The 25,327-nt window shown below is 36.4% G+C and overlaps 1 protein-coding gene across 2 annotated transcripts; it reads left to right on the forward strand.

Moving 5' to 3' along the window:
• The first annotated feature begins 1,315 nt into the window (after positions 1-1,315).
• TCEB1 (transcription elongation factor B (SIII), polypeptide 1 (15kDa, elongin C)) lies at positions 1,316-23,328 on the forward strand. Of its 2 annotated transcripts, none has more exons than XM_008578891.1 (4): positions 1,316-1,350; positions 13,474-13,533; positions 16,141-16,284; positions 21,476-23,328. In XM_008578891.1, exons 2-4 carry the CDS (start codon positions 13,530-13,532, stop codon positions 21,664-21,666), a joined length of 339 nt encoding a protein of 112 aa, XP_008577113.1. In that variant the 5' UTR covers positions 1,316-1,350; positions 13,474-13,529; the 3' UTR covers positions 21,667-23,328. The 2 variants fall into 2 exon arrangements, with proteins under 2 accessions (XP_008577113.1, XP_008577122.1); XM_008578900.1 differs by lacking the exon at positions 1,316-1,350 and adding an exon at positions 2,497-2,515.
• Positions 23,329-25,327: the final 1,999 nt, after the last annotated feature.

The raw sequence follows: 25,327 nt of genomic DNA on the forward strand, positions 1-25,327 counted from the left end.
ATAGGCCCACAGCCTCCCCTTTTGGACCCTAATGCCTCTCCTTCCTAAACACTATTTTGAACTACCACTACAGCCAAAAAAAACTTTGTTTTATGATTTCTGCAAAGGCTTTGAAAAGTTAATCCAGGACAGTCTATTCTGTTCTTGCAATTAATTCTAAAAAAGCAGTACCTTTTACCTGTCAAATCAACTGAAAAAGTCTTTCAGGCAAAAATCATTATTTCAACAAATTCTGTATTTTGCTTTTGTGGACATTGTCCCACCATAGTGCTTAGTTGAGCAACTTGCAATCATAAATGTCTTGGCCCTACATTCCCTTCATGCCACACTGCCGGAAAAAAGCAGAGGGTGAACTTTATTTAGCTGTTTCAGCATTCCTGGAAAGGTGCCTGAATATCTAACAAGCTAGTAAAAAGGATAGGCTGATAGAGGGAGGAGGAGGGGCAGTGAAGGGGGGCGTGGAGTGAGAAAGATGGTCCCAGAATTGAGTAATGGTGGCGGGCGCCTGGATTTTCTGTGAGTGAGCTCAGAATGGAGGAGACCTGAGCAAACCCGGGGCAGGGGACAGTCCCCCAGGGTGGGGGTGGACACGGTTAGTTTCCTGTAAATATTCAACGATACCGGGAAGAGAGGAAATGAGGCCAGCCGATTGCGCGAGCCGCTGAGATGCTCCTCAACCTGCACTGCAATTTTTCACAAAGTACACATACCGCTTCATAAAAAGTACGTTCTTGTTAGCACAGAAACTGCACTCCCACGTTTCAGTCTTTGCTCTGCAGTCTCCCACCTCCACGAGTACCCTCAAATGAGAGACAGCGACAAACTCTGAAACCACCAAAATCTTACCACGCAGCGCAAGAAACTACAAGTCCCAGGATGCAGTGCTGCCTAGAACCAAATACCGACTAGCCGCCGGAGAAACTACAAATCCCAGGATGCAGTGCTGCCTCGGACCCCTGAGCGCTTCTCTGAGGATGCTATCCCTGCAGAAAGTGGATCAGGGTCGGGGCTATATGCTGGGAATCCGGAAGAACTACATTCGGATTGGTAGAGATTTGCCAGCGCCCGCTCTTAGGCTGGGGCCTGTGTTACTGTGGGGAGGGGAAGGGAAGGGGACATACGCACTTCCTCCAGACGGAAGTGGACAACACACTCTGCGTCTCCGCCTCACCAGATACTAATCTCCCGCGCGTCGCAGAAAAGGGCTGTGACCCGACGGAAGTAGTTCCTCCGACTGCCCCGGAACCCACGGGCAGGCAGCTGGGGGTGGGGGGGGCCGCCCTGGAGTAGGGGCTGTGGCGGTACGCGGGGACCCGGCTGCGGTGGCTGCGGTGGCTGCGGGGCTGACGAGTGAGTCTCAGGCTGGGGCGGGAACGGAGATCCGTGTACGCGCGGAGAACGAGGGTGGCTAGGACTGAGCGCGCTCGCAGTCCCACTTCCCACCCCTTCCCATCTGGGCGGGGAAGGAGCGGAAGCTCTTAACCTCCCAGGGCCTCCGCAGCTTCTGGTTTGGGGGAGGGGAGAAGAGGGCGGCCGGACCTTTCCTGGCGCCGCTCGGTGGGCTTGGAAAGAGGTGGAAGGAGGGGCGGCAGCCGGCGAGACTGGGCCTTCCCTGGGTTGGGTGCGGGGAGGGTGGAGTTAGGAGCATGGCAGCCCTGTCGCTTTTCCTTTCTGCTTTCCTACGTGCGCTCAGATTCGTTCTTTTCTTTAAGTCAGTCTCTAGTCCCAGGAGAGGGCCCTCGCTCCCCCCAGGTGCGGAACCCCGAGAAGTATACCTTCTGGGCAACTTGGGCGATCTTTGCCCGACTTGGTGGGTTGGGCTTTCGTGCATCTATCTCTCAATCAGGTCTGAAAGGAGGTATATCCAGTGTCAAGTACAGTGCCCATTGAATTTCTCTTAAGGAACTGAAATTTCTTTAGTAACGCATAACTGTGGAGTTTGTCATTTAGTGCAAACATTTCTACTCTGCATTGCTTTCAGTGTAGAAAACAACTGAAATCCTTTACTCTTAAAACCTCACTTTCAAACTGCCAGATTTGCTTTTTTATCCACAAATAGTTGTTTTTTTCTCTAAGTGGCCTAAAATGATGAATCTTTAGTCTCGTTTACATTATAATTCTAAAAAATAATTAGGCAATAGTTTACAGCCTGAAGTTATAATCAGCCCTATATACCAAATTCTAAAGTAATATTTGATTGTTCAAATCTCCTAAAATGCTTATCTTGTTTTTTTGGTAGATATTTCAGTACTGGAAAATAATCAGGAAAATCTTTGAATTTATTCTCATATGTGTTAATGCATTTCAGCTAACCTGCTGTATTAAATGTTTTATTGTTCCATTATTAAATAAGATCAGAAGAAGCCCATCCACTGATATCTGAAATCTGAAGCCTTGGTGATTAGAAAAATGATAATACGTTCACTCAAGAAATATTTATTAAGCATCAGCTATGTGCCAGGAGCTATTCTAGGCCTGCCTTCATGGAACTTGAAGAAAGAGGGGATATACATAAGTAAGTAAGTAGGAGGAGTCATCAGAAAGTTTGTGGAAAGATTCGTATTATCTTTTAATGCTATTTTTCCACAAACTTCTTGAAGTGCCCTAATATAGTTTCAGATAATGATAAATGTGAAGAAAATATAGCAAGATTAGGGGTTAGAGTGACTGGGATGGGGGTATCTAATTTTGATAGGGTGATCAGGTAAAACCTCTGAGGAACTGATGTTTTACCTTGAGACCTAATTAATGAGTAACATTTTTTTTTTTTTTTTTTAAAGGATGACCGGTAAGGGGATCTCAACCCTTGACTTGGTGTTGTCAGCACCACGCTCAGGCAGTGAGCGAACTGGCCATCCCTACATGGGATCCGAACCCGTGGCCTTGGTGTTATCAGCACCGCACTCTACCGAGTGAGCCACAGGCCGGCCCGATGAGTAATATTTAAAGAAGTGCTTTTCAGACAGCAGTGAGTGCAAACACAAAGATATTGAGGTGGGAGTGAATTTGACCTATTCAAGGAATACCAAGAAGGCTAGGGTGGTGGGAGATGAGATCAGAGTGGTTAACAAGGAAGTAAATAAGGTAGAACCTTATAGTCCTATCTGTAATGAGAAGCCATTAGAGGATTTTTATAAAGGGGAGTGTCATCTGATTTATGCTTTAGATGACTGGTTGCCAGGTGGAGAACAGACCACCCAAGAGAAAAGTAGGAAAGCCAGCTCATAAGGAAGCTTTTGTAATAGTCCATTTCAGATATGGTAGCTTGAATTAGAGGTGTAGAATTAGAAGTTAGTGAGAAGTGGTCTGGTTTGGAATGTAATTTGAAGCTGGGGCCAAAAGGGTCCTGCTTTCACCCTGGGACAAAAACTTCTTTTGCATAATCAACGGTTTTGCCCCAGCCATTTATGGAAATGAGAAAGACGGGAAGGAGCATCGGTTTCTGAGAGATAAATCAGGAGTTCTATATGGGACTTACTGAGTTTGATAGCTATTAGACAGCTGAGAATGTGTGGTAGGCAAGTTAGATATCCACAACTGGCATTCAGCAGAAGTCAGTAGGGAGATAATCTGAGTGTCGTATTTTATGGATGAGATTTAAACCTAAGGACTGGAGGGCATCAAGTAGAGAATGTTAATGGAGAAGAAGGCAGAAGACTGGGAGCATTCCTATCAGAAGAGAAGCAAACAGTGATGGAAGCTGAAAAGTCAGGAGGGTGTGGTATCTGGAGTACTAAGGAAGAAACTGTTTACATAAGAAGGGAATAGTCAACTGTAAAACACTGCTAAGAGTAAGAAGATTAAAAATTGACCAGTGTGACCAAGTAAAGTAGTTGAAATTTGATAAGAGGCTCTTGGGACTGGTGGACCAAAAGATCTGATCAGAGTGGGTTTAAGAAGTGGATGGTAGTTGGGGGGGGGGGTGTTACAGGATTTGCTGTGTGGCTGGGAATAATGGCAAAAGCAAAGTCCTTAATTAGGTGAGAGGGGATAGGACTCAGTGTTTAAGTGAAAGTGTCAACCTTGGATAAGGAGGATGGTTTTTATTCAACTTCCAAAAACAGGAGGGTGGACAGAGTATATGTTAATGTAGATGCAGGTAGGCTGAAGGTGGAAAGACAAGACAATTGAAGTGATTTGTCTCAGTTTATAATGTATAGAATCTATGATTAGGTACACTGTATTGGGGATATCTGCTCGTACTTTATTCTGTGTTATGTGGGGGCAACTTTGCTTAATAAAGATGGGAAGTTGAGTTACAGGCAGTTGTAGGGGAGGATGAATTTCAGACAGATTCAGTCATAAAATGGTAGAACTAGAAGAGACTTTTAGACACAATTTAGTCCAATTCCCTTATTTGGGAGATGAAGAAACAGAAATTCTGTCACTTAACCTGTCTGTGTCAAGCTAGAAATGCCTAACGGAGACTTGAAGTTCAGGTGTGGAGATGGGTTTGGGTCTACATAAGGTAGCCAATGAGATTTGTTTGACAGAGCTAGTTCTTAATTTCTTTATGGTTAGAGACACCTTGAAAATTCTGATAAAAGCTGTGGACTTTTTCGTTCCTCTTACCCTGAACTGTACATATGCACAAAAATGTACATACCAATTCAAGGGTTTGGAATTCTGCTGCCTCTTATCCATGAACTTCTAGTAGTATGGGACTGCAGATAAGAACCTGCTAGAATGTAGTCAGCAAGTTGGGACCACAGGACAAATCCGGCCCACCATCTCTTTTTGTACTGCCCAAAAGTTAAAAATGGTTTTTACATCTTTTAATGGTTGAACAAAAATTCAAAGGAAGAATATATTTCATAACATGTGAAAATTATATGAAATTCAAATTTCCATGCCCATAAATATGGTTTTGATGGAACACAATCACACTCATTTGTTTACATCTTGTCTGTGACTGCTTTCACACTCCAGGGACAGAGTTGGAATAGTTGTGACAGAGACCTTATGGCCCACTAGTCATAAAATACTTAACTCTCTGGCCCTTTACTGAAAAAGTTTGCTGACCCCTTCACTAAAATGTAAGTTCTAGGATGGTGGGGAGTTCTGTCTTTATTTTGTTCACAGATTTATCCCAAACTCATAGAACATTGCCTGGCACTTGGTAGGCCCTCGGTATATATAGGAATGAAACTCTAGTTCAGAAATAGAATCATAGTAGCTAGTGTTTTAATGTGTTTACTGTGTGCCAGGCACTATTCTAAGTGCTTATATATAAACCTATTTACTCTTTGAAACAACCCTATAATGTAAATGCCATATTACCCTTATTTTACTATTGAGGAAACTAGGCACAGTATGATTAGGAAACTCCCCACAAGGTGACATATCTAGGAATTGGCAAAGGGTGAGTTCTAAAGCAAACTGTCTTTAAGCACTACATTATGTGGAGGTATCAAGTCTTCAGGAGTGATAGGAAATAGCAAAATAATTGTTGGGTAGGAGAGATGAAACAGGACAGTGTAGCAAAGAAGGAATACATGCCTAGTGTTATTTATTAGGCATTCAAGACTCATGTCTTGATCCATGTCTCAATCTGTGTTCCTTATCCATCACTCTTCTCTTTGATAAGGCCCAAATCCCCCACTCTCACCTCTTTTCCTACTTCTCTCCTTGACACACTCCTCTGGCCATACTGGTCTCCCTTCTGTTCTTTCTCCTTCAAAAGCTCTGCCCTTAGATATCCATGACTCACTCCCTCGCTTTCTTCAGGTCTTTGTCAGATGTCAGTGAGGCCTTTCTTCACCATCCTGTATGAAATAGAAACCCCACCTTTTCTCCCTCCCCCCATTCCCTGTCTACTTTATCCTGCTTTATTTTTCCCCGTTAATACTTCTTCCATCTCGTGTATTGTTTTGGTTTTCTGTCCCCACCATTCTTCCCATGAGGTTAGAATCTTTGTTAGTTCATATCTGTGTCCCCAGTGACTTGGACAACAGCTGGCATACTAGCCCTCAGTAAATATTTGTTGGATGACTGAATTTGTAAATTGGTTTCTAACAACACTGAGTTACTTTGTCTGGATCGCCCTCTCCTTCCAATTTGATCTTGTAAAAACAACTCCATTCATAGAGTCCCAGATCAAAAGCTACTTTCCTTATATGACTGTTCACATAACCGATTTTCTGTTGCAGATTTGTTGTCTCGGATTTACTTTCTTAGTGATAACCAGCCTATTCCTCTTCTGTTAGCATCTGCATATCCAGAGAATTTGGGTTAATTTTATTATCAGTATGTCTTTTGAAAGGTTAATCAAGCAGAAAGCCATCTTGGATTGATAATATTTTTGGAGTTATCTAAACTTCAGGAGAACCATCAATAAATTTTTTCAAATTTTTATTTAGCCTTATTTTTTTAAATTGTGATATAATCTACATACAGTGAAAAGTTCATTGTACAATTTAGTTTTGACAGACATGTAGCAAGACTCTGAACAATATCACTCCTCCAAGTTGTCTCATGACGGAAGCAACCACTGATCTATCACCATAGATTCATTTTGCCTATCCTATAATTGCATATAAATGAAATAATACAGTATGTACTTGTTTGTTTGGCTTTTTCCACTTAGTGTGGTATTTTTGGTATTCAACCATGTTGTGTGTATCAGTAGATAGTCCCTTTTTGTTGTGAATAGTATTGCTGTGTATGAATCTATCATAGCTTATTTATCCATTCTCCTATGGTAATGGGCATTTACGTTTCCTGTTTATTACTGAATAAAGCTGCTGTTAGCATTTTTGTACAAGATTTTTTTGGTAGACAAATTATTTCATATTTCTTGGGCAAATACCTAGGAATGGAATTGTTAGGTCATAAGGTATAGGCATGTTTAACTTTTTTAAGAAACTACCAAATAGTTTTCCAAAATAATTATTCTGTTTGATATTCCCATCAGCAATGTATGAGAGTTTATTTGTTCCACATCCTCTCTAACATTTAGTACTGACAATCTTTTTAATTTTAGCCATACTGGTGCATGTGTAGTAGTAGTATTTCATTGTGGTTTTAATTTTCATTTTACTGATAACTGATGATGTTGAGCATTTTTTAATGTATCCAGTTCTTTTGTCCAGTTTTAATTGTTTTTTTTTTATTGTTATTATTGTGACTTCCAGGAGTTTTTTTATTTACTCTGGATACAAATTCTTTATCAGATATGTATTGTGAATATTTCTCCCAGTTTGTGGCTTGACTTTTCATTTTTGTCATGGTGTTTTTTGATGAGCAGAAGTTATTTTAATGGAATCCAATTTATCAGTTTTTTGTTTTGCAGTTTGTACTTTCTGTATCTTTTCTGAGAAATTTTTGCCTATGCTGATGTCATGAAACATGTTCTATGTTTTCTTCTAGTAGCTTTATTATTTTGCTTTTTAAGTTTAATTCTATGAACCATCTCAAATGGATTTGTGTGTATGGTGTGAAGTAACAATGAGGTTCTTGTTTTCCATATGGATATTCAGTTGTTCCAGCTTCATTTGTTGAAGAGATTTTTCTTACTAGCCATATGCTATGACTTGCTTTTCTTTCCCAGTACAAGGATTCAGGAAAGCCATGTTTAGTTTTTGGCATTTATAATGTGATGTGAAACAGCTGTAACTCACCAAAGCATAAATAACTCCACCATTCACGATATATCTGGACTGCCTAACATTACTAATTGTCTGTTGTGGTCCACACCACCCTATGGAATATTTCTGATTGATCATTTGTGGCCAGTCTAAAATAGAGTTCTTAATCTTCCAGTCAAAATTCCTAGAGCCCCACAATTCATGGTATGCTGAACACAGGACTGGCATTTGTGAGGGTGTGCTACCTTTAGATATGAAGGCCTTGCTGATGAGATATTATAATAAAGTTGATTACAAGGTATTATTAGATGAGTCATTATTTTATTAGTAAAAGTTTGGCCATTTGGGGCAACAGTTAGGCTGTTACTAATTGTTAGCCATCAGAAACAGATTGAAAATTGAGGTCAAAGAGCAAGTTTTAATATTGGGAGACTTAAGGACATTCTCAAGTAACTAACATGTTCAATTAACTGAATTAGTCCTAGGAACATGAAATTCCAAAAATCTTGTACTGTGGTACATGTTTCATACACTTGTATTTATTATTAACAATTTATAGGGGGCTGGCCAGTTAGCTCAGCTGCTTAAAGCACTGTGTTATAAAACTAAAAGGGTTCAGATCCCTGTACCAGCCAATCGCAAAAAAAGTGAACAGTTTATGTGTGCATAATTGTGAGACTGATGATTTGGCTATCTTAATTTCATAAAACATGACTATGCCCTGGAAGTCTTTTAAAAATAAAAATTGCTTTAAAAATTAGAACTCATATTGACTAAATTCTGATGTGAAAGATGAAATACCATTTCCTTCCTTGGTCACTCACTCCCTCCAAATAGGAGGGTACTTCAAAAAGTTTATGGAAAGATGCGTATTTTAATTCAACTTTTCCACGAACTTTTTGAATTACAGTCATATAACCCAAACTATTCCAATAAACTTAAGTAAATGTCTTCTAGAAAGAACAGTTTTCATTGGGGTTGACCGAAAGTTCTTAGTATATTAAATGCCAACATCAAGGTAAAACATAAATCAGTCTTGGTCAAAAGCATTGTGCCATTGGATAACTGTATCTGGTAGAAAACTCAGGATAATATTATCTAAATATATCTGTGGTAGATACATTATTGTACGAAGCTACAATTTGTTAACTTTACCACAGAACTACACCATTGTGCTGGATTCATGGGTCATAGCGAGAGAGAACCTTCCTGCTTTGTGGAAACTTACAGCTAGAGGGACAAAATGCATGTAAAAAAACAAAAGGCAGCTGTGAAGCATTTGCATCCATAGCAAAGAAAACTGTAAATTCCACAGTGGGCATAAAAATTGAGAAGGGGAAACTATTAGCTAAAGGTGTTAAGACTCCCTGGGCAAGAGTTAAATATGAGAGCATTGTTATAAGTTGAATAGGTTAGAATGAGAATTTCAGCTCTTCTTGAAAGTTATAAATTCATTCGGGAGGCAGGATATTTTGATGCCTTATTACAAAATGGAATTGCTTCCTAATGTACGCCAATTTGTATTATTAAATCAAAGCCTCTCTAATATTCCTGAACATTAGATTATTTTTGGTTAATGTAATTTACTTTGTTTTCCGAATTAATCACATTCTTACATACAGTTAGGAACTAATCATCAGGCTGACCATTGTTCAAATCATGACTTTGCTTGGTTCTACCCACTTATTTATTTTTAAAAATCAATTTTTGGGGTAGATTCTGTTTGTAAAAAAAAAAAAAGAAAAAAGAAAATATTTCAGACAAGCTTACATTTTCTGCTGGCCACCCCTCTCTTTCTTGGTCTCCACCCCAGTGGTAAGGATTATTATCAGTTTGGAGAGTATCTTTCAAGACTATTTTCTAGTTGTTTGTACTTTAGAGCATGTATTTATGTGTTTTTATTTATCTGCAAAAAACATAAGATTAGTAAGTGAGAAGGCACTTATTTTACATAAGTGGCATCAAACTGTACCTATCATTCTAACTTGCTTTTTAAGAAATTAACAGTTTATCTTGGCAGTCTTTCCATGTCATTACATACATAGATTTACCTTATTTTTCACTGCTCCATAATATTTCATAAACATGGATATAATATTTTTATATAGTTCATTCCCTAATTAGTGTACCTTTTAAGGTATTTTCAGTTTTTCATGTGTAACATTAGGTATATATTTTTCTGCTTGCCTTTGCACACAATGCTAGTGTTTCTCTGAAGTAAATGCCAAGAAGTGGAATTGCTAGACTCTTGATGTGTTTTAAAAGTTAATTGTTTCTACTGCTTCCCACCAAAATTATTGTGCCATTTATTTAGAATCACCCATCTCCCACACACATACTTGATTTTTAGCAAGTTTTAAAGTTTTGGTTTGCATTTTTCTGATAACTCTTGGGATCAAGCATTTTTATACAAGTACATGTCTATTCTATAAGCTAGTTGTATTTTTTTCTTCTATTTTTCCAAAGTTCAGTGGAATTTTTTACATTTGGTTCTTTAATCTGTAGTGTATTTTTATGAGTGATGTCAGAGATCTAACCTTATTTTTTCCAAGTAAATAGCCAATGTAAGAAGATAGCAGCAGTTGCTATCATCTACTTAAAACAATTCAAGCAAATCAACTGAAAAACAGTTAAAACTAATAGGAGTGTTCTGCAAAAATGACGGGATACAAGATCAACTTAACCAAATTTAAAAGCTTTATACAACACCAGCAGTAACCTTTCAGAAAATATAATAGGAAAATAGATCCCATTCATAATGGAAACTAACAAGTACCTAAAAGTAGACCTAATGAGAAATGTATAAGAACAAAATAGGTAACTTACTCAACCATTCGTGTTTATCGTGCTGTTATAATTAAAACAATGGAGATATTTGTCAGCTGTAAATAGATCACTGGAACAAAATATAGTCTAGAAGTCCATGTAGCAATATCGTATATGACAAAGGAAACATTTCAAGTCAGAAAAAGGATGGGCTATTCAAATATCTTTTTTTTTTTTTTTTAAAGATGCCCAGTAAGGGGATCTTAACCCTTGACTTGGTGTTGTCAGCACCACACTCTCCCAAGAGAGCTAACCGGCCATCCCTATATAGGGATCCGAACCCATGGCCTTGGTTTTATCAGCACCACACTCTCCCAAGTGAGCCAGAGGCCGGCCCTCAAATATATTTTGGATGTTCAGTGATACTAGATTTAAAACTGATTTTAGGCTGGCTGGTTAGCTCAGCTGGCTAGAATGTGATGCTGATAACACCAAGGTTCAGGGTTTGATCCTTATACCTGTAAGCTGCCCCCTCCACCGCTCCCCAAGGAAGAAAAAAAACTGATTTTAGTGCAGGCCCTAGGCTCACCTTGATTTTCTATTTATTTAAAAAAAAAAAAAAAAACTATAAAAGAGTAATGTTTATATATGATACTCTAAAAGCGCAACCTCAGGCCATTGTTCATGCCTTTTCTTCTGCTTAGGACTATTCTCAACCTCCTTCTCCCCAACCACTGGCTTACCTGACCAATTCATATTTCTAGAACTCAGCTCAATCATGAAATAGATGTTCAAATGTTCAAACTGTGGGCTGGCCAGTTAGCTAAGTTGGTTTGAGTTCAGTGTTATAACAAGGTCAAGGGTTTGGATCCCCATACCAGCCAGCCATCAAAAGAAAAAAAAGTTCAAAATGAGATTTTTATCTCCCCAAACTGAGATGTCTAGGTAATTTTCTAAGTTAATCATATTTTAATTATTTTTAACTTCTCCCTAAGAATTAGGAAATTTTAAGTCTTTTTCTTGTGAGAAGGAGGATTTTAACTCTTAATGTTGATTTTTTTCTCTGTTATAGGGGGAAGGGGAGACCAACCACCATTATTCCCTGGTATATAAATGGTGGAAGCGATTTACTATATTAAGTCTGTAAGAGAAACTGTTGCTACCCAAAGGGCTTCTAAGATGTGACTTTGCATGGTTGCTTAGCTACTGTTAGTTAAATAAATATCCTAGGCGTTTTGCTCTGGAGATTTTTCAGATAGAAAAGTTGGTACTTAAAATTTTTGTGCTTTAAGATTTTTTAGCCTTTTTTAATTTTTTCACTTTTTAAAAGAATGATTACAAAGCAATATAAAGAGAAGAAAATAATAACGGCCTTGATGAATTTTTTAATTGCCTACTATTATTATCATAAAATGAAATAGTACTACTTTTAAATTTTAGAGAGCTATCTAAGGATTTATGTCAGCAGCTCTCAGGAGGAATGGAAAGTAAGTTTAACTGGAGCCAGAATTTTTTATCGTGGCAGTGTAGAATAATGCAAGGAGTGGAGTATGAGCTGGGAAGTAAAACCCACCTAGGTTTAAATCCTAACACTGCCACTCAGGCGGTAGAAGCCTTGAGCAAGTAATAGCCTCTTTCAGTGTTTCTTCATCTCTAAAATGGCAATAATAATTCTCCTGTGGAAGAGTTGTTTTTAAATAAGGTAATGTATGTAAGGCATTTAGTGCAATATTTGCCACTTATTAGGCCTGCAAATTGTTGGTAATAATATTATATTGCCATGGCTGTCCTTTTTCTCTGCTTTATCTCACATTAGAAATGGTGTTTAATCTTTCCCTCCATGCTTAGCAAGCGTTCTAGACTAAGAGATTTGATTTTTTAAGCTAAGGGTTATCTCTAAGTTTTTTTCCTGCTCTAAAATGTTATGGTTCATTTTCTTGACCTTTTCCTTAAGGCTGCAATTAAAATATTGGTCAGGAATTTCTTAGCAGGATAGCTATTTTCTTATTACAAGTTTTTTACCACTTCACTATTAAATTTCAGAACTTTCATAGCCTGTATTCAGAAGGGATGGAAGAGTAAAATTATAGCTGTGCAAACTGATACAATGTCTTTTTTCATCCTCATGTAAGTCACTTCATGTCCTTGACTATGTCATGTTGTCATTTATATAAGCAAATATTTGCATAGTGTCTACCATTATCTAGAAAATACAGGATACAGAACTTCCTATGTCCTCATTGAGTTGAGGCAGGATGTATCACCCTCCCAGCACATTGATGTGTAGCAATGAGCAGAGTACTGTTAAACCTTAAAGCTCACTTGAGCATTCAGTGTCCAGGGTTTTTATTGGGAGGCCATTATGTAGGCATGAGTGATGGAATCATGAGCAACAAGGTTGAAACTCTCTAGCTCCCTTCCAGTTGGGAGTCATGCTAATATCAAGGTGCTCAAAGCCCTCCATCCTGTGTCCTCTTGTTAGCTTAAACTATCGAGAGGCCTGCTATGAGTCAACTGGTTAACATAATATGTCAGGGCCTACCATGAATAACAAAGACAATATTATCACTAGGAAAATTCTAAGGACTTAGAGGCTACCTCCCAAAAAATAGGGACAAAGGCTAGCCAAATTCTTTATTATGTAACAGGACCCATAGTTTTCTTCATATTTTCAACTGAGGCCTTTCCCCAGAAAAAGAATAAAGGACCACTGTCTTAGGTCATCTCAGTATGGCAGTTTTTTCTTCATCATTATGATCTATTTGTGCATTTTAACAGACTAAACTTTTTTACATCTGTTACTTGTAACGTGTTACACTCCTTATAACATTCTCTTCAGCACCACAACAACCAATGAACTTATAATGGTTATATATTATGTTCCCATTTTAAGTAGTCTTCCTCAAATTCAAAAGCCCCAACTGATCAAGCTCACAAAGCATTTTGATACTCTTCAGTTGATTCATAGAAGTGTGGCTTTTTTTGCTATGTTGGAACAATGAACCCCTGTATAACAAGGATAAAGAGAGTCCTTAAACTTTTTAACACCAAAGCCATATTAAATAACAATGGATGAAAATATGTCTGTTGCAACATTAATCTTAATATGGTATTGTTACAGTTTCAGGCAACTACTAAAGTTCCTGTGGAAGGAAAGTAGAATTTCCTAAGAACATAATGGGTAAGTTATATAAAGGTAATTATGTGTTTCAACTAGTAGAAGCTGGTTTTTCTTCTCAGTTAAAGATAGGCCTTGAAAGTCAGTGAATGCAAGTAAGAAAGTGGTCAGAGTAAACTGAAATAGTTGTTTATATCAACAGCTTATGTTTACTATGTATTCCTAAAAGGCAGGTCAGTGATGATTTGTGCCAAATCCAATTCGTATTTTCTAGTAATTGTACCTTAAGAAATTTGAAACTTTCCCAACAGACATATAAAATGGTTTAGCTTGCAAAAAATATTAGAAACATAAATTGAAATAATTGGTAACTATTTTTGTTTTTGTTTTCAGAGGTTGGCAAAAACTGCTAAATATTTATGTGCTTGAATAGTTTATAATTTAGAAGTTACTTACATCTTTGTAAGTCCCTCAGCCTTTTATTATGAAAAATTGCAAGAAAAATGTGCTAACATAGCTTTCACCAGATTGCTAACATTTTGTCACAGTTGCTTTCCTCGTGTGTGTGTCTGTGTTTGTGTCTGTGTGTGTCTGAAAAACCCCACCTCCTTCCTCTTAGTCCAAGAATTAAATTGACAAACAGATTAATGGGAGAGAAGCATACAAATATATTTAATACAAGTTTTACATGGTACGGGAGCCCTCATAAGGAAATGAACACCCTAAAGAAGCACTTAGAGTTGGTTACTTATATACTGAATTGGACAGAGTAGTAAGTTGTGAAGAGGCAACTAAATTATGTGCAGAGGCTTAAAAGATGAGTTACTTTGAAGGTCTGTACAGAATTATCTCAGTCTTGACGTCTCATCCTCAAGGATAAGGATATTGCATCTTTTATTTTATTTTATTTTATTTTTTTTGTCTTTTTTCCGTGTCCGGCAACGGATCGCAACCCTCAGTGTTGCCCCCGTACCGGACCAGGGACCGGCAACGGGATCGCAAGCCTCGGCGTTGCTCCCGCGCCTCGCTCAGCCAGTGAGCGGGAGCCGGTCTGTATGTGGGATCCGAACCCTCGGACGGGAGCGCCGCCGCGCTTCCCAAGCAGCGCACTATCCAGTGCGCCACCGGGCCGGCCCGATATTGCATCTTTTATATGGGAATTTCATCTTTTGCTTTTAAGAGACAGCTTAAAGGTCAAAGTGATCTTTTTGCTCCCATTGTTTTTGAGTGCCTTAAATTTAAATAGTCAATGTTAGAGTGATATATTTTTCACTCTTTCATTATACACATACACATGCACATAAAACAGCGTTTCACACCTAAATATTTCAGCATGCATCTCCTAATTCTGTTCATATTCAGAATTTTCCAACTGTTTCAATAGTGTTCCTTACAACAGGTTTATTTTTTTTAATGAAACATTCAATCACAGATCACTTATTGTATTAATTTGCCTAGTATCCTTTAAACAGTTCTCTACTTTTGGGGGGATGGGGAAGAAAGTCTTAAGAGAGTAGGCCAACTTTTTTAAAGATTATACCTCAATTTAAATTTGTCCATTTTCTTGTGATTTTATTCAGATAAAACATTTTTGGAAGTAGTAGTACACAGATGATTTTGACATTAATCTTAGTTTTAGGGATTTCTATTAACAAATGGGTTAACTATTAACAAACGGATATTTGTGGCTGAACAGTACTTCAACTTCATCCTTCTCTTACTTTTGAGGGCTTTCTTAATTTTTAGAATAAGCCTTAAGATACTTCCTTTCATGTATTGGTAACCATAAAAATTAAAATCCTGTTATGGTACAAATTGTAAAAGTTGTGTATGTGAGAAAAGATCTTCAGGAGATATACAAAAACATGTATATCCCCCCAAAAAGTTATGATGAGCCGAAGCCAGCATGGCAGCAGCGAGGATGGCTGGTGGCAGAGTAACATCTATGTACACTTATCTCCTCACCTCGACTTTGCATTTTTAAAGTCTAGTATTTTATCTATATTCATTACTGCAATCGTGCAGTAATTTAAACTGTCAATAAATAGTTTGACCATTATTTTTATGAGTCAAGAGTAAAATACTGAGCTGGCCAGTTAGCTCAGTTGGTTAGGGTGTGGTGTCGTAACACCAAAGTCAAGGGTTTGGGGCTGACCTCTTGGCTCAGTTGGTTAGAGTGTGAAGCTAATAACAGTAAGGTCCAGGATTCGATCTCTGCACCAGCCGGTCACAAAAAAAAAAAAAAAAAAAGAGTTGGGAGCTTGTCAAAGGAAGTTGAACTCATGTGGCATATAAACATTCGTAAGCACACTGTGCACCTTATTTCTAAAAATGAGTATTTCAGGTGATGGAATTAAAGTTACGCTATTTAAGTATTTTGTCTTAATCTTCGAATTTGTATGTGTTACTTTGGTCACAAAAAATTAATACCTCCTTGAAAAATACAAGTGAATTTTTATCTAATGTAACATCCTTGAATCTAAATTTTATACTGACATTGAAAAATGCTTAGAGAATAATAAAACAAGGGGTTAAAAACTTAAAGTGAGTGGATATTACCTTTCAGAAATGTTTCTGAACTGAGTTCTTCAAATATGAATCTTGGTAAACCTGTTTATTTTTGATACGTTATGTGATTCAAAGATTATCTCACTACTCACTTTACTTTAGATGGAGAGGAGAAAACCTATGGTGGCTGTGAAGGCCCTGATGCCATGTATGTCAAATTGATATCTTCTGATGGTCATGAATTTATTGTAAAAAGAGAACACGCGCTAACATCAGGAACAATAAAAGCAATGTTGAGTGGTCCAGGTAAGTACAGTTCTTGCTTTTTCTTCATATATTTTCACTTTTAATGTTTGACAAATGTGTTTTTAAATTGAATTAAATGACTGATAAGCATTTAAAGAGAGAAAGAGAAACTCTTCTAACATTATTGCATGATTATATTGCATTGGAAAAAAATTGGTTTTTGCCATTTTCTGTTTTCAGTTGTTTACCCTATAAGTAAATTTCAATAAGACTGAATTAATTATTTTATAATAGGAGGTTTGTTTCCCTACATTAATTTCCATGGTCAGCCTCTCAACCACTGGCTCTGATTGGTGATTTGTGCTCCTAGTTAGATATCTATAGATGTTGCCACCTCCCAAATCTCTATTCTTAACCTTTTTTTTTTTCTTTTCTTTAGCAAGCAGTTCCCAAGGAACACTTTTTTTTTCCTTGAGGTAATTTATTTTTTAAACTAAAGAAAAAATTTTTTTCTTCAAGTAAAATTCACATAATGTACAATTAGTTTTAGAGTATACAGTTCAGTGGAACTCACTACATTCACAGTGTTGCACAACCATCACCTCTGTTTAGTTTCAAAACATTTTCATGACTCCAAAAGGAAACCCCATACCCAGTAAACTGTCACTGCCCAATCTTTACCCCTGGCATCTGACAGCCATCAGTCAGCTTTTCTGATTTGCCTATTCTGGGCATTTCATGTAAATGGGATCATACAATATGTGGTCTTTGGTGTCTGGCTTTTTTCACTTGGTGTAATGCTTTCAAAGTTTATCTTATCCATGTGGTAATGTGTACAGGACTTCATTCCTTTTTATAGCTTAATAATGTTCCATTGTGTCAATATACCACATTTTATCTTTTTGCCAGTTGTTGAATATTTGGGTTATTTCTTCCTTTTGCCTACTGTGAATAAAGCTGCTGTGAACATTCATTTACAAGTGTTTATTTGAATACCTGCTTTCAGTTCTTTTGGGTATACACTTAGGAGTGAAATTGCTTGATCATATTGTAATTCTCTGTTTAGCTTTTGTAGGAACCATCAAACTGTTTCCACAGCAGCAGAATCATTTTACATTCCTACCAATAGTGTACTAATCAGTTTCCAGTTTTTACATATCCTGGCCAATATTTGTTATTGTCTATCCTTTTCATTATAGCTATCCTAGTGGGTATGAAGTGATACCTCATTGAGGTTTTGATTTATATTTTCCTAATGATTAATGATGATGAACACCTTTCCATATGCTTGCTGGCCATTTGTATATTTTGTTCAGAGAAATGTCTGTTCAAGTCTTTTGCCCATTTTTGGGTTGGGTGGTTTGTCTTTTTGTTGTTGAGTTGTAAGAATTCCTTATAAATTCTCGATGCTAGACCTTTATCAGATATATAATTTGCAGATAATGTTCTTTTCATTCTGTAGGTTGTCTTTTTCTTGATGGTGTCATTTGAAGCGTAAACTTTTTAATTTTGATGAAGTACAAATTATTTATTTTTTCTTTTGTTTCTTTGTCATATCTAAGAATCTATTGCCAAATCCAATGTCATGAAGATAGATTCCTCTGTGTTTCCTTCCAAGAGTTTTATGGATTTAGTTCTTATGTTTAGGTCTTTGGTTTTAAGTTAATTTTTGTATATGGTGTGAGGTAAGGGTTCAGCATCATTTTTTGCATGTGGATATCCTACTACCATTTGGTTTCTTTTTTTTTTTTTTTAAAGATGTCCGGCAAGGGGATCTTAACCCTTGACTTGGTGTTGTCAGCACCACACTCTCCCAAGTGAGCCACACGCCGGCACTCCATTTGTTGAAGAAACCATTTTTTCCCCCTTGAGTGGTCTTGGCACCCTCATTGAAAATCAGTTGATCATAGAGGTGTGTGTTTATTTCTGTAGCTTTACAGTGTTTTGAAATTGGGAAGTGTGAGGCCTTCAACTTTTTCTGCTTCAAGATTGTTTTGGCTATGTAATTCCTTTTCTATATTATTTACTAGGGAGTTTTTTTTGGGGGGGGGTTGGGTTTTTTTTTTTTTTTTTCTTTAATTTCCTTTACTAGGGAGATTTTAAAACATACACAGAAGTAGAAAGAATAATGTAATACACCTCCACTTACCCATCAGCCAGCTTCAATAGTTATTAACATTTTGCCAATCCTGTTTCATCTATTATCCCCACTTTTTTTGGAATATTTCAAGCAAATTCCTGACATTGTGTCATTTCACTTGCACAATCTGCGATAGTTCCCCTGTACTCTCCCTTTTTTTTTTCAGGCCTTCAATTTTACAATGAAACAAGTTCATTTGTGTAGTGTCTGCATCTCAATTGACTTAATGTTTCATGCTATAAACTAACAGCTAGAATTCTAGAGGCTTGATTAGACTGCAGTTCATTTTTCCAAGCAAGGATACTTTATAGGTGGCACTACTGTATTCCTGTCATATCACATCTTTTAGCAGTCACGACTGATCAGTGGGTTTCAGGGTTGTCAATCTGATTCATCCATTAAAGATTTTCCAGTCGAACTTTTATATAATGGTTTTAGCATTCGTTGTGATTTTTGCTGAGATTTACTCTTCTCTATGTGGGATTACCAATTAGTGGTTTTCTAATTTTATAATTTCTTTTACATTCATTGATTAGAATTCTCTTATGAAGGAACTATTTGGTTACCTTGAAAATACGGTCTGTATAGGAGAGCCAAGATAAATGCTTGATATTTTTTCCCTTTATGTATGATTTTTCTAAGTAATGCACTGGTTCTCTAGTAAAGAGTGTTTTGTTTTTATTTTTGAGTTTTGACAGTATGAACTTCTGACTCGTTACATTTGATGTTTTTTAGTCCATTGCAGTCATTCTTAATGATACTCAAATTTCTATATTTGCTTCATTCTTATGCCAGAGAGAGCCACATCCAGTTGACTCTTGTGTCCTTTTGTCATGGCTCCATTTATCTTCGATAGTTAGACTACTGTCTGTAATAAGATTTCTCAGGCTTGTCATGTACATTATTTCCCAATCAAGACACCTGGTGTGAAACAGAGGGGACAGGGCACTAGCCTCCACCAGGTCAGGTGTCAAATGAGATCAGGACCTACCATCCTACTCAGACCAAGGGGTCACAAGGACACCCTGCCCCCAGCAGCTTCCCCAGCCCCTGGCTTTTGAAAAAACAGCTATTTTTCCAAAGAGGCCTGTTTTCCTTTGCTAGAAAATAGTATTTAGGGACCCCACTCTGGATGCTAGACGTACTTATTGCTCCTGGGTTGAATTACCTTTAGGCTTTCCCACTGGATAGTGCTAGGAAGTACCTTAGGGGGAAAAAAATCACTAATGGCAACAAAATTTTAATTAAAAATTATGATCAAAGGGCTTTTCCTTTTTGTAAGCTTGATATCCTTTCATTTAAATGCAAGAGTTTTATCTTTAAAGGATCAGGAAAATGTTCGGCCCAAAACTAATATTTACGTAAAAGGAATGAAGTACTGATACATGCTACAATGTGGATGCACCTCCAAAACATGCTTAGTGAAAGAAACCAGACACATAAGGTACCATTATATGATTCCATGTATATGAAATATTCAGAATAGGTAAATTCATAGAGACAGAAAGCAACTTGGTATTTGCCAGGAAATGGGGACATGAAGAAAATGGAGAATAACTGCTTAATGGGTAGAAGGTTTTATTTTTGGAGTGATGAAAATGTTTTGGAACCAGGTAGGGGATGGTTGCACAACATTATGAATGTACTAAATGCCACTGAATTGTATACTTTCAAATTGTCAATTTCATGTTTTATGTTAGCTAAATTTCACCTCAAAAAAAAGAACAAAACACACTATTTGCCTAGTATCAAAGGCTTAATAAGTGCCTGTAGGTAATATTTCATACATATAGTCAAAGAGAATTTTAGTTGTTGGCAAGCCAAAATTTACCTCGTAGTTGTGAATTATTTGCTGAATCCCACTTTCCTCCTGTCTCCCTACCCACCCTATCCCCTACTCAGAATCAGTTATTAGAAAACTGTTAAAGTACTTAATTCTCAGAAAGTATATTTTTAGATGTGAAATGCCTTTTGTATTCAGTACACCGTGCTAGTGATAGACTGCTAAGAAAATATCTGTCCCTATACACAAAGGTTAAATGATTTAACCTTTATGTGTATGAAGAAATTTTGAGGAATAACTGAAAAACTGTTTATGAAGTATTATTAAACAAAAGAAAATGTCTTATGAGGGCATCCCATTTGCATGACCATATTTTTAAAAACAAAAGGAAGAAACAATGGATTTCCTTTCCTGAAAGATTTTTTTTAAATAGTTATTTCTCTTATTATTCTGTGCTTTATATGCTCACTGCCAGAAAAGCCAAATCAAAAATTCTGTTATTTGCCCTACCTTTATTTTTACATGGTAGTTCAATACAACACAAGGCTTCTGATGATCTGTAAAGACTTGCTTTCCTGGACTGAATCCTCTGAAAGAGTGTTTAGCTTTTTCTGTCCTGCTTACCGTAAGCATGCCAGCAAGATTCTTAGGAAAAGCTACTTAAGTGTCCACCCCACAGGGAAAGAATTAGAATTTTAAAATTCGATCTTGATGAATCTCAAATGCTATCTTAATAAAGATTTTTTTTATGTTATTTATACTCAGAAATCAGTTAAGTAATTTGTTTGACACCAAATGTGTTTTTGTTTTTGTAATTTTTTTGTGGCTGGCCGGTACAAGAGTTGAACCTTGGACCTTGGTGTTACCAGCTCCACACTATAACCACCTGTGCTAACCAGCCAGCCCTAGGGTTATTCTTTTAACATGTATTAGTTTGCTAGTGATGCCATAACAAAGTACCACAGATTGGATAGCTTAAACAACAGAACTTTATTTTCTCACAGTTCTAGAGGGTAGGAGTTGAAGATTAAGATGTTGTCAGGGTAGGTTTTTTTTCTGCCTCTTTCCTTGCCTTATATAGAAGGCATCTTTTCCCTGTGTCTTTACATGGTCTTCCCTCTGTGCCTGTCTGTGTCCTAATCTCTTCTTAGGATACCTGTCATGTTAGATTGCTACCCTAATGACCTCATTTTAACTTAATTACCTCTTTAAAGACCCTATTTCCAAATACAGTCACATTCTGAGGTATTAGGGGTTAAGACGTCTAATATGAATTTTGGGGGGGACACAATTAAGCCCATAACATACATAATCCTTTTGTTTTACAGGTCAGTTTGCTGAGAACGAAACCAATGAGGTCAATTTTAGAGAGATCCCTTCACATGTACTATCAAAAGTATGCATGTATTTTACCTACAAGGTTCGCTACACTAACAGCTCCACCGAGATTCCTGAATTCCCAATTGCACCTGAAATTGCACTGGAACTGCTGATGGCTGCGAACTTCCTAGATTGTTAAATAAAATAAGTTATAATAAACTGTTAACTTTTTTCAGTATTTAATACCTGTAGTTCAGTTAGTAATTTTTTCATATATAGCATGTTGCCTGTATGCAATTGAACTATAAAGTTCATTGCAAAGCAGATTCTCTTCTCTTCTTTTGCATAGCAATCAGAGTTGAAATTTGTTTGCTACATCAACAAATTAAGGACATTTTCACAAACTGAGAAATAAACAAATATGCCAATTTGTAGGTGGTTTTGCCTTATCCTTTGGATGTGACTTTTAAAATTAGAGCAATGACAATATACTAAATACTGAAATTTAGGCATAAATGAACACATTCTACAGGAAAATAATGGGGCTAAGTATTTTTATGTTTTTAGTGTTTTTTTAAAAACCTACTCTGATCTTATAGTTGCCGTTAGCATTACTAGAGTTATGCAGATAATTGCATTATAACATGTTAATAACTTAGCCAAAACATTGATTTTTATAATTCTCAAAAAAATAAGAGTTGAAATTTCTTATGTGTCTTTTGATAAACTGCAGTATTGTTTAAGTGTATCTTGTCTTTTTGTTTATTGCTACAATTTAAGAACTTTATTTAAAAGCAACTTTGGAAAGTTACTAGGTACAGTTTTGGAGCAGTAACTTTGAATTGTACCTAGATGGTCAACAGGTAAACTACATGACAGACTTCTTATGCATTGTGCATTTTGGGCAATCCAAAGTACTGTTCTTTCATTGACTATAAAGCTTCCTTTGCAATTTCATTCTTCCTTTATAGTCCCTTGTGGTTACACTTTCAATTGTTTAAATGTGTTTTAGAAGAGTCACTATGAACTTCACCTAAATCTTAAGAGCTAGACTTTTCTGAACTATTCCAGTCTTCCTCTGTCCAAATTGGAATGTTATAAAATATGAAAAACATGTGGAAAGATACAGTAAAAATCTTATAATGCACTTAGATATAGTACATGAATTATCTTCTGTTAATTAAAATATGTCCCAATAAATATGATACTGATAATCAGTGGGTCTTCTACTGAAATCAGACTCATAAGGAAGACATTCAGCTTTTATATTAAGCAGGCAGAAGACATGAAAACTATGACAGAGCATCTCTGCATGGGATACGAAGCATTGGAGTTGGATTTAGTATTTTGTCTCTATCTTAGTGGTAGAACAAAGGCTGTCATATAGGGTCTGTAAATTTTAAGTCTTCAGCTTACTTCTTCAAGACTGGCTTAATATGGACCAGTTTTTTGGAAACTGCAAAAACCATAAATAAAAATACTTTTTCCTCTTAGTAAAATCCAGCCATTGTACTTTGTAGCTTATTGAAAGCAGTTAAATATAAATTGCATATTTTTAGTACTTCTTAAGACTTACTGGTACATATTTTAGTATAGAAGATTATTTATCAAGTCTAAGAATTACATTCTGCTACTTGGTGACAATGCCAATTATAAACGTAAATGATGAATTCAAAAGTCAAGGTGATAACTAGAAAAAAAGTTTAACTTTCACCAGTTTTTGTAGGTTACTTTATATGTTAAATTCAGAAGTAACCTTAAGTTTAAGACATTAAAATAAAACTGAAACAAAAACCAGGTAAAGCTGTATATCTTGCGGCAAATGGTACTTGCATGTTAATAAAGGCTGTGTTGACTGAAAGGTATGATGAACACTTGGTGTTTGATCTTTTTAGCCTTAATATTCTCTTTTTCCGAAGTTTCATGAAACTGTTTGCTTCAGGACATCTTGCCATATAACTGAATAGTGGGAAGTTTTATTTGGTTAAATTTAAAATAATTATTTTATATAGCATTGAAACCATAACGGTTTCTGACACTTGGTAAATTATGTGCAAATCTCCCCAATATCTTTGTTTCTACACAGAAAATATTACTACAAAATCCTTTGTTTTATTCAATTAATATTTCATTTTTTTACTGTTTAAGTTATGCTTTTTAGATTGATTATCTTTTGTGTAGTTATTATTGACAGATAATCCTCCTACTCTTGAAGATCCTTGTTGATACTGAGAAGTAGAATTTATTACGTGGTAAATTCAGCTCATGCTAACAGTTATACATTTTAGAGGCATCTTGCTATGCATGGAGTTGTCATTTTAGTGTGATTTGTTTAGCTGTGCTTATCACTTATTATTCTTTGAAAACTGCAAATATTCTGAGAAATAATATAAAATTCCTGTTAAAGATTGAAGAATGTTTAAACTAACTCACGTAATTCTTACCTTAATACAGGGGAAATTTCATACAAATTAACAAAGCTTGAATGTATCCAGAGATAAGTTGAGCTTCTGGTTGGCTATATCTAAGTTTGATAAAAACACTTAAAGTCTGGTAATCAAAAGATGCCATTGATTTTATATATATTGTGTTTTATTTGCAATATCTGAATCCAGTTTAATTCTAGGCCAGTCATATATGTGCTAAGATTTTCTATTCCTATTAGGCTAAACTTTTAAATATTATACCTAATAGTTCATTGGTTTAAACAAATATTTATTATTAGAAATATTTTGGTATAGTAGAAGCACCAACCTGTGAGGTAGAAAGTCTGGGATCTTGTGTTCATTAGCCATGTGACCTTGAACAAGTCCCTGGGCTTTCATTTCACAGCTATAGTATTAGGAGGTTGTATATCTATAGGGTCGTCTTTACAACTTTTTTTTTTTTTTTTTTTTTTTTCCTAAAAAGATGACCGGTAAGGGGATCTTAACCCTTGACTTGGTGTTGTCAGCACCACACTCAGCCAGTGAGTGAACCGGCCATCCCTATATGGGATCCGAACCCGGGGCCTTGGTGTTATCAGCACCGCACTCTCCCGAGTGAGCCACGGGCCGGCCCCTACAACTATTTTTTTTAATGAACAAGATTACGTTTGTGTATGCTGCATAAAGCCAAGATTCTAACATAAACATCATATTAGAATTATTATGAACTAGAGGCAAAATGATTTTCTTGCTGCTTTTGGATTAGGCATAAAATATTACACATCAGTACTAATACATTAACTAGATTAATTTATAATCCCTGTGGTTGGTTTTGTTTTTTGGTTTTTTTGTGTTTTTTTGGTGGCTGGCCTGTATGGGGATCTGAACCCTTGACTTCGATGTTACCAACACCACGCTCTAACCGAGTGAGCTAACTGTCCAGCCCCTTACAGTGATTTTTTTTAATTGCTTGCTATGTATTGAAAATCCAGTTTTAGCTCTGGTTGTCAGTAATTGCTGATATGAAGGGAAATGTATGTGCTTGATTTCATACCAGTATATTCAGGTTAACCCGAAACTCACTTTTCATTTATGCACTAATTTAGTAATGTATCCTGAATTAGGTACATACATGATTTATCTATCTACTTTTAACATATTTCTAGCTGAAAACAGAAGACTAATTTTTAATGCCCTGTGGAATATTCAGTTTACTTCCTCCACATTCCCTAGTTTGGTTTCCCCACCCCCAAATTTTTTAAGTTGGGAAAATTTTAAAGTTGCTTTGAGGTAGACCTCATGGTCTTAATCATCAAATTGTTCTATACGTTTTATATTTTTCTATGTTATTCTTATATAGGACACAGGTACATCAGAATTAGATTTTTTTTCCTTTTTAATAGTACTAGATGCTCACAGTTTTTATTATAAAAA

This window comes from Galeopterus variegatus, unplaced genomic scaffold (genome assembly GCF_000696425.1).
Source record: "Galeopterus variegatus unplaced genomic scaffold, G_variegatus-3.0.2 Scaffold78, whole genome shotgun sequence".
NCBI classification, from domain to species: domain Eukaryota; kingdom Metazoa; phylum Chordata; class Mammalia; order Dermoptera; family Cynocephalidae; genus Galeopterus; species Galeopterus variegatus.

What these genes read in the sequence shown, in the direction of transcription:
- TCEB1 (XM_008578891.1), top strand. An exon ending in AGCAATGTTGAGTGGTCCAG is followed by an intron (nt 16,285 to 21,475) that starts GTAAGTACAGTT and finishes TTTGTTTTACAG; the next exon opens with GTCAGTTTGCTGAGAACGAA.